Source organism: Pogoniulus pusillus, chromosome 6 (assembly GCF_015220805.1).
Source record: "Pogoniulus pusillus isolate bPogPus1 chromosome 6, bPogPus1.pri, whole genome shotgun sequence".
NCBI lineage: Eukaryota > Metazoa > Chordata > Aves > Piciformes > Lybiidae > Pogoniulus > Pogoniulus pusillus.
In genome coordinates this window covers 28,807,738-28,821,787 of record NC_087269.1, presented here as the reverse complement: position 1 = coordinate 28,821,787, position 14,050 = coordinate 28,807,738, and the positions used below count along the sequence as shown (strand labels likewise).

Below are 14,050 nucleotides of genomic sequence, written 5' to 3'. Positions count from 1 at the left end.
AACAGCTGCTTTCAATTAATGGCAAGAAAATGCTGCAGCAACAAATATCAAGAGGATTGTGCTGGTTTTATTTCCTTCCCTGAGGATGGAGAATATTGTAGCCATCAGCCCACGATCAGACCAGAACATGACCTTCTACACAAAAGTCACTTCAATCAATAGTCAAGATAAAACAAAACAAATCTGGCAAGAGATTTATCTCACTCTTGGACAGAAGACCCTCACTGTCTGCACATTTTGTTGCCAAATCAGGTATTAGGAAGAAATTCTTTGTTGTAAGGGGTGAGATCTTGGCCTAAGTCACCCCTAGAGGTTGTAGATGCCTCATTCTGGAATTTCTTCCAGCTCAGGTCAGGCTGCAAGAGTCTGCTCTAGTTGCAGATGTCCCTGCTAACTGCAGAAGGGTTGGACTAGATGACTTCTAAGGTCCCTCCAAACCAAAGCAGTCAGTGCTTTTATGAACTCACACACTCCCCACTGAAAACATTATGTTCTGCAGCACAAGGAATCTCCACTAGGGTGGGGACTAAGGGGACACAGTCTCAAGTTGTGCCACAGGAAGTCTAGGCTAGATGTTAGGAGGAAGTTCTTCACACAGTGATTGGCATTGGAATGGGCTGCCCAGGGAGGTGGTGGAGTTGCTGTGCCTGGAGGTGTTGAAGCAAAGCTTGGCTGAGGCACTTAGTGCCATGGTCTGGTTGATTGGACAGGGCTGGGTGCTAGGTTGGACTGGATGAGCTTGGAGGTCTCTTCCAACCCGCTTGATTCTATGATTCTTTCCAGGCTCAGCTCATTTAACTTGACAAAACTTATATCCTAGCACTGGGATAAGTAAACCCACCAGCCTGGACCTCCTGTTCTCTCTTTTCCAAAAGCCCATCAAGCCACTGCTCTGGTCAGTAAATTTAGGCTGCCCAGCTCTGAACTTTAAGTGATCTCAAGCAAGGATGGGACATCTACAAGGGCATGACACCACAGTAACCTCCAGCATGCTGCTGCAATGAAGCATGTTCTCAGCCACATTACCAGTCCAGTGCATATTTCACCTGGCCAGAAGCTCACACCCCAGCACTGAGAGATGGTAACTCAATGGCATGTCCAAGCTTTGAGCAAACAAGAGGATGTTAATGCTAAGACATTGCAGAATTTCTTTCCCTTTCTTACTTAAAAAAACCCACTGAGATCATTCCACAGAGAATACCAGCACAGTGAGGGTTGGAAGAGACCACCTAGTCCAACCTCCTTGCTAAAGTAGGGTCTCCTTCAGCAGGTTGCCCAGGATCACAATGACCAATTTGGTTTGGAATATCTTCAGAGCAGGAGACTCCACAACCTCTCCCTGCAGCCTGCTCCAGGGCTCTAGCACCTTCATACCAAAGAATTTTTTCCTTATGTTCAGATGGAACCTTCCAGTTTGTGTCCATTGCCCCTTGTCCTGTTGCCACTTAATATAGCTTGGCCTCATCCTCTTGCTCTCCATCCTTTAGGTATCAATCATTGTTGATCAGATTCCCCCTCAGGCCGCTCTTCTCCAGGCTAAACAGGTGCAAGGCTCTCAGCCTTTCCTCCTCAGAGATCATAGAATCAGAATCAAGCAGGTTGGAAGAGATCATTCAGTCCAACCTATCATTCAGCCCTGTCCAACCAAACCATGGCAGTAAGTGCCTCAGCCAGGCTTTGCTTGAACATCTCCATGATAGCAACTCCACCACCTCCCTGGGCAGCCCATTCCAATGCCAATCACTCTCTCTGACAACAACTTCCTCCTAACATCCAACCTAGGCCTCCCCTGGTACAAGTTGAGACTGTATCCCCTTGTTGTGTTGCTGCTTGCCTGCCAGAAGAGACCAACCCCATCTGCCTACAGCCTCCCTTCAGGCAGTTGTAAGCAGCAATGAAGTCACCCCTGACCCTCCTCCTCTCTAAGCTAAACACCCCCAGCTCCCTCAGCCTCTCCATGCTCCAGTGCCCACAGAAGCTTCATAGCCTCTGCTGGACTCTCTCAAGCAGTTCTCTGACTCTCCTGAACTGGGGAGCCCAGAACTGGGCCCAGGACTGCAGATGCAGCATCACTAGGGCAGACAAGAGGGGGGAGCAGAATCTCCCTCAATCTGATGGCCACACTCTTCTTTATGCACCCAGATAGTTTGAAGAACTCTGTCTGACAGAGCAAAGGTTTCTCTGTATTTCTCACTTTCTCCTCTAGCCCTTTCATACTAAGAAAGGATTTGAAGGATGAGATTGATCAATTTAGGAGGCTGCTAAAAAAAGAAAGAGAAAACTGGCGTGGTAGATAAGGTAGCAATCACAGAATGGTTTGGGTTGGAAGAGACCTTAAAGTTGACCCAGCCCAGCCACACTCAGCGTTATTAAAACTCCTCTGCCTTAAAGTATCCAGGAAGGTATGAGACACCTTTACTTTTTGAATTACTAGCTTAATCCTAGAGTGCATTTAGAAGGCTGCATTTGAATGTTCCCTGGTTTTATTACAGCCAACAACAGGTGATTACAGCCTGACACCACTTCCTGATTTTACAGGGAGTCAGCAGGGGTAAAAAAGAGCCCATGTTCAGCCAAACCATTTCAAAGCCTTCCTCCACATCCCTGAAGAAGCTGCTCCTAACAGAGTGAAAAATAAAACCAGGTAGATTAGTCTCCTGTTTTTTTTTCTACCCAGCTTCAGTTAAAAGCAATTTGTCACAAGCCACAAGCTTTGCAGGACTACAGCATTCACTCACCCCTGCTATTACTGCTTCCCCAACTGGGGGAAAAATAACAGCAAAGTGGCCTGATTTGAAGCCTGTCTACAGGACAGAGACAGAATTTCATGCAAGGCAATAACCTGCTTATTTGTGAAGGCATCAAAAAAGAAAATGTTTCTATTTCCTTTACAGGAGAGTAGATAAATTGGGCTTATCTCTTTAAGAGAACCTTCTCCCTACAAAGCTTCACCAGACAGGATTATTTCAGAAGCAGTTTAAATGCCTGACTTATGAGCACACTAAAAAGCAAGGGAGGGGGAAAAAAATCCATTGGAGGATTGGGTTTTTAATTCTCAGAGCATTAAGACAGAGTCAGGTATCAGATAAAACACTAATTGCTATCATTAGGACTTGCAGTCTTCATTTGTACCAGTATTAATGTACTCAGCAATCCAAGCAGTTTACATCTTGAACTGGGAGTTCCACAGCTTAGGAATACATCTTTAGTAGTTAATTCCTGAAAGCCATTAGCTAGCTGAGCTGGTTCCAGGGATAGTGCTTATGGCACTACAAAAGAGGACAAATTAACTGCAGCAAAGCTCTTCTGTCCCAGATGATAGAAAAGGCAGGGGAGGGGGGAAATGCCAAAGCTAATGAGAGCACATTCTGCACTTTTGCCAGAACAGCATTTCCTCAGCTGTGAGTTTTAGGATTCAAACAAGCCCTACATAATAGAGAAATAGAAATGCAATGACAAACTGGAGGGCTTCATACTTTCATTCCAAGTGCCTCCTCTTTCTGCCACTGTAAAGTGGAAACCCCATTTAAGTTTTCCTGCGGGAAGAGCAGGAAAAAAGGGTTTGATCAACAGAATCTTTCCCTCCCCCAGAAGAGCATCTAAAGTGGTCTATAGAATAAAAGTTGCTTGTAAAAGCAAGCCTATTTTCATAGAATCCTAGAACTATTCATGTTGGAAAACACCTCTGAAATCAAGTCCAACCACTCACCTAGCACTCACAGTCTCACCACTACAGCTAAACTATGTCCCTCAGCACCACATGTTTGAGTCTTTTAAATACCTCCACAGATGTCCACTCCACCACCTCCCTGGGCAGCCTGTTCCAATGCCTGAGAGACACTTCTGAGAAGGAATTTTTCTTAATATCCAACCTGAACCTCCCTGGTACAAATTGAGGCCACTTCATCTTGCCCTGTCTGTCACTGCATGTGAGAAGACACTGCCCCCCACCTTGCCCAAACATCTTTGTTCATGATCTGGACCAAGAGATTGAGTCCAGTATCAGCAATTTTGCAGATGACACCAAGCTAGGAGCAGCTGTGGAACTGCTAGAGGGTAGGAGAGCCCTGCAGAGGGACCTTGCCTGGCTGGATGGGTAGGCAGAGGCCAGTGGGATGAGACTGAACAAGGCCAAGTGCAGGGTTCTGCACTTTGGCTGCAACAACCCCAAGCAGCACTACAGGCTGGGGACAGAGTGGCTGGAGAGCAGCCAGGCAGAAAGGGACCTGGGGGTGCTGGTAGAGAGTAGGTGAAGATGAGGCAGCAGTGTGCCCAGGTGGGCAGCAGAACCAATGGCATCCTGGCCTGGCTCAAGAAAAATGTGGCCAGTAGGACAAGGGAGGTTCTTCTGCCCCTGGACTCAGCACTGCTCAGGCCACACCTTGAGTGCTGTGTCCAGTTCTGGGCTCCTCAATTCAAGAGAGATGTTGAGGTACTGGAAGGTGTCCAGAGAAGGGCAAGGAAGCTGGTGAGGGCCTGGAGCACAGCCCTGTGAGGAGAGGCTGAGGGAGCTGGGGGTGTGCAGCCTGCAGAAGAGGAGGCTCAGGGCTGACCTCATTGCTGGCTACAGCTACCTGCAGGGAGGCTGTAGCCAGGTGGGGTTGGTCTCTTCTGCCAGGCAAGCAGCAACAGAACAAGGGGACACAGTCTCAAGTTGTGGCAGGGTAGGTCTAGGCTGGATGTCAGAAGGAAATTGTTGGCAGAGAGAGTGATTGGCATTGGAATGGGCTGCCCAGGGAGGTGGTGGAGTTGCCGTCCCTGGAGGTGTTGAAGCAAAGCCTGGATGAGGCACTTAGTGCCATGGTCTGGTTGACTGGACAGGGATGGATAATAGTTTGGACTGAATGAGCTTGGAGCTCTCTTCCAACCTGCTGGATTCTATGATTCTAGTTCATAGATACATAGAATGGTTTGGGTTGGAATGGACCTTAAATATTCCAACCACCCTGGCATTAGCAGGGACACCTTCCACTAGACCAGGTCGCTTAAGGCCTCATCCAACCTGACCTTGAACACCTCCAGGGAATGGGCATCCACAGCCTCCCTGGGCAACCTGTGCCAATGTCTCACTACCCTCACACTAAAGAATTCCTGACATCCAGTTCTAAATCTGCCCTCCTCAAACTCTGTATTAACAAAGCCCTCTTCCAGTCTGGCTGACTGGACAGGGCTGGGTGTTAGGTTGGACTGGATGAACTTGGAGGTCTCTTCCAACCTGGCAGATTCTGTGATTCTTTGAGCAGTTGTAGAGGGCAATGAGGTGCCCTCCCAGCCTCCTCTTCTGAGGACTAAACATCACCAGCTCCCTCAGACACTCCTTGTAGGATGTGTGCTCTAGATCCTTCACCAGCTTCACTGCCCTTCTATGGAGATGCTCCAGCACCTCAGTGCCCTTCTTTTAGCGAGGGGCCTAAAACTGAACATAGTTACAGTGCGAGTCTGAGGCTCACTGTGTCACTAAGAACTGCTAAAACCAAATCACATTCTCAGCTTTCACCTGGACCCATACATTTGCCTCAACCAGAGACCCTCTGACCACCCCATGGCCAAATGTTTATGTCTGCCATTTGTCTTTCCTGACTTCAGCAGAGCTGATGAAGGAGGGAGTATGTCATGCAACCTGGCACATAGGAAATCAATGCAGGAGGAGATTGCTCACAGCAGCTGCACCAGCTAGGTCAACCCTGATGAAAGCAACATGGGGAACACAGGTACTGCCACTGTAATTAAGGCCAATGCTCCTATGCAATGAGTCCCTCCCAGGAGGCAGCTTCCTGACTGAGAACAAACTACCCCAAACCAGCAGCATGCAGCAGCTTCCTTTATTTATTCTGCTCTTCAGAAGAAGGAAGACCTCAATTAGCCATGCCTTAACTAACAGCTTGCTGCCTGTACAAGCTCTGGCCACACCAGGCACATCTGCCCAGTGTAACCATCCAGCAGAACTGGCCTAGCCCTAGGTGAAGTACTGGACTTGCAGCCTTCAGCCAGTCAGCTTCCTACTAGAGAAGCAAGGAATAAGGATTGAGCAAGCTCGACCTCAGCCTCAGAAGGTGGTTGTTGCCACACGTGCCTGCAGCGTTTTGATTCGCACCCTAGCCATGAATCTGCTCCTTCTTGGTCCCTCCCTCCCACCCCCAGTGTCACAAATATCTTTACCTAAGCACCCAGCAGCAGAGAATATGTTAGTCAGCTCCTAATTACAGCCCAAGGTTTGGCCTGCCTGCTGACCCCTTTTGCCAAAGGATGAGGGCACACAGAGACAGCAGGACCTCTCTGAAAACAAGCATCATGAACCTTTAGATGTACGAAAGAACACCATGTTCAGGTCATGCTGATCTTACCTCAGCTTCCTGCCACCACCAGGTTCTCTGCTGCTGCATTTCTCTCCACTGCTGCCATACTGAATGCATTGTCTTTTTTTGGCCATATCTAGTGTCTATGAAATGAAGGTACACATAGAATCCCACCAGGCCTGAGAGTTCAAGGGGAGTGGCTACACTAATTATAGCTTCAGCACAAAAACAAACAAGGCAGCAACTCAAGAGTAAGGGCAGCAGCATCCAGGCTTCCACCACAAAGAAGGGACAAAAAACTATCAAAACAAGGCAAAGGAAGGTTGATTTGAGGCTTGAAGAATGCAGCTTTACAATAGCTAAAAGGGCTCCAAAATGAGGTGTGATTTCACATTTGGTTTAATCCCAAACACACACAGGATCTTTTAACCTAACCTTTTAATTTTCTCACTGCAACACATTTATAAAAGCAAAGTTTCTCTAAAAAATGTGGACTGAGAAGTGGCTGAAGGACAGAGCTCAGAGGGTTGTGATCAGTGACTCGGTCTAGTTGGAAGCCTGTGGCTAGTGAGGTTCCCGAAGGGTCAAGACTGGGTCAAGTCTTGTTCAGCATCTTCATCAGTGGCCAGAATGAAGTGGACCCTCAGCCAGTTTGCTGATGACCCCAAACTGGGAGGAGTGGCTGACACTGTCAGGCTGTGTTGCAATTTAGCCTCACCTGGGTATCTGGAGAGTGGGGCAGAGGGGCACCTCATGATGTTCAACAAGGGCAAGTGTAGAGTCCTGCACCTGAAGAGAAGCAGCACCCTGCACCAGTACAGGAGAGGAGCTGACCTACTGGAAATTGGCTCCATAGATAAGTACCTGTGAGTGCTGATGGACAAGTTCACTATGGGCCAGCAATGTGCTCTCATAGCCAAGAAGACCAATGGTTTCTTGGGGTGCATTCAGAAGAATGTGGCCAGCAGGTTGGGGAGGTTGCCCATCCCATCTACTCCACCCTAGTGAAGTCACATGTGGAGTATTGGGTCCAGTTCTGGACTCCCCAGTTCAAAAGAGACAGCAAACTACTGGATAGAGTCCAGCAAAGGCTGGGGCTGTTGAGCCTGGAGGAGGGCAGCCTGAGAGGGGATCTGATCAATGCTCAGCAAGAGCTAAAGGGTAAGGGCAAAGAGGATAGGGCCAGACTCTTGTTAGGGGTGCCTAGTGATAGGACAAGGGGCAACAGACACAAACTGCAACCCAGGAGGTTCCATCTGAACAGGAGAAACTTCATTGGTGTGACAGTGCTGAAGCCCAGGAGCAGGCTGCCCAAAGAGGTTGTGGGGTGTCCTTCTCTGAAGAGATTCCAAACTCCCCTGGACATTGTGATCCTAGGCAAGTTGCTGTGGGTGACCAGGGAGGTTGGACTAGATGGTCTCCAGAGAACCCTTCCAACTCCTACCATGCTGAGATTCCAAAACCCAGACATGCTCCAGGTAGCACAGATCTCCTAGGAGACAGGATTCACTCAACAGATGCCCTATATGAACCCATTATGTATCCCTTCATGGGTCACTGGTGCAGTGTTTGCAAGGAAACATCTCTCCCAGCACGGGCAAAAATATGGATAAAAGAAGCACTCAGTTCCCTACGTGCAGGGCCTCATCTGGACACATCTGTTTACTCCTCCACTTATCATCCTGTCAGATGCAGCTCACACAGTCCTCACTGCATGCCTTCTGGAGAACAAAACGGGTCTGGATTTGAAACATTTTGTGAACAGCTCAGTGCCAAGCAGAGGTACAGGCACCATTAAAAGATAAAGTTCTGGTGGGAGCTGTCTGAAAGCAGATGATAGTGTGGCAATTGTTCTGGGAACGGGCAGCCACCAACAAAGGCAGCTCCAAGACCTGGCACGGCTTCCTAGCAGGGTTACGCAAGCCTCCGACAAAGCCCCTAGTCTCAGCACAAACTGAATGCCACTATTATAAGTTAAGGGCCCTCCTCTCAGGCAACTTTGACCACAGAGCACCATCCTCAAAGCCTATCTTACCAAGCCTTTGGCCCTTTAGCATGTGCCCTTCCCGACATGTGACACAGATGGATTACAGCCAGCTAGAAGGGGCAAAGCAAATGGAAACGCTCACAGCACAGAATTACAGAATCATAGAATCAGGTAGGGTTGGGAGGGACCACAAGGATCAGCCAATTCCAACCCCCCTGCCATGTCCAGGGACACCCTACCCTAGAGCAGGCTGCACACAGCCTCATCCAGCCTGGCCTTAAACACATCCAGCCATGGGGCCTCAACCACCTCCCTGGGCAACCCATTCCAGCCTCTCACCACTCTCATGATCAACAACTTCCTCCTCACATCCAGCCTGAACCTACCCAGCTCCACCTTTGCTCCATTTCTCCTAGTCCTGCCACTCCCTGACATCCTGAAAAGTCCTTCTCCAGCTTTTTTTAGGCCCCCTTCTTCCAACTCACTTTTACCTGCAAAGTTCTAGGAAACAATAAAATCAAGGCAATAAAGAAACTCATACCACAGTTACACAGCCCACCACAACAAGATCAATACAGCTGCTACACCAGCATCAGTGGGCAGAAACCAAATCCCACTTGCACAGCACCACAAAGATGATCAGAGAGCTGGAGCACCTCTCCTATGGGGACAGGCTACAAGAGTTGGGGTTGTTCAGCCTAAGAAAAAGCTCTGGTGAGACCTTAAAGCAGCATTCCACTACCTAAAGGGGACTACAGGAAAGCTGAGAAAGGACTTAACATAGAATCAACCAGGTTGGAAGACACCTCCAAGATCATCCAGTCCAACCTATTCCCCAGCCCTATCCAAGAACTAAAGGAAATGGACTGAAGTTTGAGGAGAGCAAATTTAGACTGGATATTAGGAAGAAATTCTTTACAGTGAGAGTGGTGAGACACTGGAACAGGTTGCCAAAGGAGTCTACAGATGCCCTCTCCCTGGAGATGTTTAAGGCCAGGCTGGATGAGACCTTGAGAAACCCGATCTGAGTGGGAGGTGTCCATGCCCACGGCAGGGGTTTAGAACTAGAGGATCTTTAAGGTCCCAATCAAACCTTTCTACCAAATCACACTAACAGGATGGCACTAAAAAGTGTATCAAAGTCCTCACCACTACACTACCCAGTAAAGAGCCAATTAGCCAGTACACAGAGACTTCAGCAGGCAATACTCCAGAAGGCAGGCCTGCTAATACCTGAAAAGGAATACCTTTGACTGCAGAGGACGAGCACAATAGTCCTAGGTCAAAAAAACCCCACAGCATCCCATTTCCACAAACCAGAGCTGAAACCATCCTCACTGCACACTGGAAGCTGTTGGAAGCTGTGGTGGGGACAGCTGGTCTGTATCAGGAAGAGTGTGGCCAGCAGGACAAGAGAGGTTCTTCTCCCGTTGTACTCAACACTGGTCAGGCCACACCTTGAGTCCTGTGTCCAGTTCTGGGCCCCTCAATTCAAGAGAGATGTTGAGATGTTGTGATACCAGAACCTTCCAGGGAAGGACAGCGAAGCTGGTGAGGGGCCTGGAACACAAACCCTGTGAAGAGAGGCTGAGGGAGCTGAGGGTGTGCAGCCTGGAGAAGAGGAGGCTCAGGGCTGACCTCATTGCTGTCTGCAGCTGTAGCCAGGTGGGGTTGGTCTCTTCTGCCAGGCAGCCAGCCAGCAACACAAGGGGTCATAGTCTCAAGTTGTGCTGCGGGAGGTCTAGGCTGGATATTAGGAGGAAGTTGTTGGCAGAGAGTGATTAGCATTGGAATGGGCTGCCCAGGGAGGTGGTGGAGTCTCTTTGCCTGGAGGTGTTCAAACAAAGGACCAGATGAGGCACTTAGTGCCATGGTCTGGTTGATTGGAAAGGGCTGAGTGATAGGTTGGACTAGCTGAGCTTGGAGATCTCTTCCAATCTGCTTGATTCTATGTTTCTATGATGAATCCACACCTTTTTATTAGCAAAAAAATCCTTGTAAAAAGAGGCTCTACTAAATCTCTTTCCCCATTAGAGCCACAGCAAGCTTCTGATCACTGCCCTGCCAGTCATACCACATGCATGCTGTGATTAGGTTTATCTCAACATTATCAAGCAGTGGTAGAAATGTGTGCTGAGGAAATCAAAAGGTGCCAACTCAGCAGATCCTCCCCTGCTCAGGCTGTCACTCATTTATGACTTTTAAAGGCAGCAAGAAAATGGAATGCTCTTAGTAAGCTGGAAACACACAGTATGTAAGAGAAGCAAAATATGTTTTTTTCTTAATCTAGGTAAGAAGGGAAGCAACCTTCCAGTACCTGAAGAGGCCTATAGGAAGGATGGAGAGGGACTGTTTACAAAGGCCTGGAGTGACAGGACAACTAGAGCAGATAAGATTTAGTTCAGATGTTAGGAACAAGTTCTTCACCGTGAGGGTAGTGGAACACTGGAACAAGCTGTGCAGAGGGCTCTATGCAAACTGATCTAGTTGAGGATCACAGGATGTTAGGGGTCGGAAGGCACCCCTGGAGATAAAACCATAGAATCAGTCAGGGTTGGAAGAGACCACAAGAATCAGCCAGTTCCAACAACCCTGCCATGCCCAGGGACACCCTACCCTAGAGCAGCCTGCCCACAGCCTCAGCCAGCCTGGCCTTAAACACCTCCAGCCATGGGGCCTCAACCACCTCCCTGGGAAACCCAGTCCAGCCTCTCACCACTCTCATGCTCAACAACTTCCTCCTCACAGCCACTCTGAATCTCCCCAGCTCCAGCTTTGCTCCATTCCCCCCAGTCCTGGCACTCCCTCACAGCCTCAAAAGTCCCTCCCCAGCTGTTTTGGAGGCCCCCTTCAGATCCTGGAAGGCCACAAGAAGGTCACCTGGGAGCCTCCTCTTCTCCACACTGCACAGCCCCAACTCTTTCAGCCTGCCCTCACAGCAGAGCTGCTCCAGCCCTCTAAGCATCTTCATGGCCATTCTCTGGACACACTCCAGCATCTCCACATCCCTCTTGGAATAGGGGCTTCAGAACAGGATGCAGTACTCCAGGTGGAGTCTGACCAGAGCAGAGTAGATGGGGAGATCTTCAAGTCCAATCCTCCTCCCAGAGGAGAACCATACAACCTATTGCAGTTCGCACAGGAGTGCATCCAGACAGGTCCTGACAGTCCTTTCTAACCCAGACCACTTTCTGATTCTAAAATTTCCAGTGCTTCTCGATCTTTTTTGCTAAGGTCATGGGAAAAGAGCACAGAGTGAAACCAGAATTTAGGAAAAAAGCTGTATAGCAGTTTTTTTCCTCCAGGGAAAGCTTCAACTCCTAAACTATACAGCCAGCTTCGCTAACTTTCCAGAAGCTAGGAATCCTGTGCAGCAGCATCTATTGCCTAGCCTGACAAATAAAAGAGCAGACCTGCACAGGTCTTCCAGACACAGCAAGTGACAGCTTTGTCCACAAAGCCTTGGCACAGAGAAACTAAGGTGAGAACAGCCTGACTGCACAGCATGCTGCCAGCAACCCCAGGCCAGTCTAGACCACACCGTGGCACAAGGTGTGCAGTATTTACCCAGCTCCAAAACGAGCTAACTTTTGGCAGCTTGAAAGCAGCCGAACCACAAGGCTGAGCCGCGATGTTTATCCCAAGCTACAGGTGCTGACAGCCGTGCCGAGAGCCCTGCTTTTGTCCCACTGCATGGAGGTGGTGACAAACCGGCTGGGCAAAGCTCCACGTTACAAAGCAGGAAGGAAGTGGCACTTGAATGTTTGGGCACAGACAGCTGCTCCCTGTGACCCAGTGGAAATAGGCAGTGGGACAGTGACGCTGCCACTTCATTTACCTCCCTGGAGCAGCCACAATCTCAAGGCAAGTTCCTAGAGAAACTAGGGAGGGAAAATGACAGAAGCCCTCCTGAGCTTTGAGGGTTCAGAGATGGCACAAGACAGAAGCCCTCCTGAGCTTTGAGGGTTCAGAGATGGCACAAGGCAGAAGCCCTCCTGAGCTTTGAGGGTTCAGAGATGGCACAGGACAGAAGCCCTCCTGAGCTCTGAGGGTTCAGAGATGACACAGGACAGAAGCCCTCTGAGCTCTGAGGGTTCACAGATGGCACAAGACAGAAGCCCTCTGAGCTTTGAGGGTTCAGAGATGGCACAGGACAGAAGCCCTCTGAGCTTTGAGGGTTCAGAGATGGCACAGGACAGAAGCCCTCCTGAGCTCTGAGGGTACCGAGATGGCACAAAGACAGAAGCCCTCTGAGCTTTGAGGGTTCAGAGATGGCACAAGGCAGAAGCCCTCCTGAGCTCTGAGAGTTCACAGATGACACAGGACAGAAGCCCTCTGAGCTTTGAGGGTTCAGAGACGGCACAGGACAGAAGCCCTCTGAGCTTTGAGGGTTCAGAGACGGCACAGGACAGAAGCCCTCTGAGCTCTGAGGGTTCAGAGATGGCACAAGGCAGAAGCCCTCCTGAGCTCTGAGGGTACCGAGATGGCACTAAGCTGGCTCCGGCAGGCAGTGCAACCCCAGCTACAACTAAACTTTGCTTCTTTATTGCTTCCAGCCCACGAAATAACAATAAATTAATAATAAATAGGTAAACAGGGGCTCGACCAACCAAGCAACTTCTAAGCCACGCTCTGGCACCTTCCCCCGAGACACCGTTTCTACTCCGGCTTCGTCAAACCAAAAACCCACACAACCAGCTGAAAACAGCACTTTTAACCCTCCCTGCCCTGAAACCAGACGAGGGACTGCTCGCTTTAGGGTACAGCATGGGCCTCGCCCGGCCACCGGCGGGGGTCCGGGGTAGGGGAGGTCGGGCGGGAGGGGGCCAATGGGCCCCCTCCCGCCCGACCTCCCCTACCCCGGACCCCCGCCGGTGGCCGAGCTCGGCCAGACACCTCACCCCACACCGACCCCTCGCTGGACAACCTCCAAACCTTCCCCCAACCCCGGACCCCCACCGGCGGCCGAGCTCGTCCAGACAACGCCTGAGCAGCGACCCAAACCCCACGCCCCGCACCGACCCCTCGCTGGGCAAGGCCCCAGCCTCACTGCCTGAGGGTGCCGGGACAGCGCAGGCCGCACAACCTATCTCTGCCCCACACACTCACCATGGCTGCTGCTGCCGCCTTCTTCTTCTCCTTGTCCTCCTGTTTGTTGTTGTTGTCGTCGCCGTTCAGCTTCGCAGGGTCCCGGCTCGGCCCCGCTTTTCCCCGCCCCGGCACCGAGATTTCCCGGCGCGCCGCAGCCACTGCGCGCTCCCGCCCGCAGGGGAGGAGCGGAGCGGAGCGCGGCGAGGAAGGGAAGCGGCAGGGCGAGAGCTGAACCCGCCCTTTAAAGGTGGAGAAGGCGCTAAAACGGGAAGCTGGCGTTCGGGTGGGAAGCCTGAAGTGTACAATAAAAGGTGGACTGAGCGGTGGGATGCAGAATGCGAGCCTGGTTTGCGCCTCCAGCAGCGGGGAAGGAGCGGAGCGAGCTGGGCAAGCTTGGGCATGGGTGAACCTTTAGAGGCCAAGTGCGAGGTCCTGCAGCTGGGCTGGGGCAATCCTCAGCCTCAAAGCACGTAGGGGATGAAGGGGTGGAGAGTAGCCCTGCAGAGAAGGGCTCGGTGGTGGTGGGTGCGAAGCTGGAGATGAGCTAGCACTGTGCCCTCCCAGAGCCAGCTGTGCCCTGGGCTTATCCCCAGCAGCGTGGGCAGCAGGGACGGGAGGGGGATTCTGCCTCTCTGCTCTGCTGAGACCCCACCTGCAGCGTGGGACCAGCTCTGGA

The 14,050-nt window shown here is 50.7% G+C and overlaps 1 protein-coding gene across 1 annotated transcript in view; it reads right to left on the bottom strand.

Moving 5' to 3' along the window:
- Positions 1 to 13,543, bottom strand: part of SGPL1 (sphingosine-1-phosphate lyase 1) — a 69,528-nt gene extending 55,985 nt beyond the window's left edge. The window contains exon 1 of the mRNA XM_064145058.1: positions 13,393 to 13,543. Within this exon, the coding sequence (XP_064001128.1) occupies positions 13,393 to 13,395 (3 nt within the window). The 5' untranslated portion in view covers positions 13,396 to 13,543. The remainder of the gene's footprint in view (positions 1 to 13,392) is intronic.
- Positions 13,544 to 14,050: the final 507 nt, after the last annotated feature.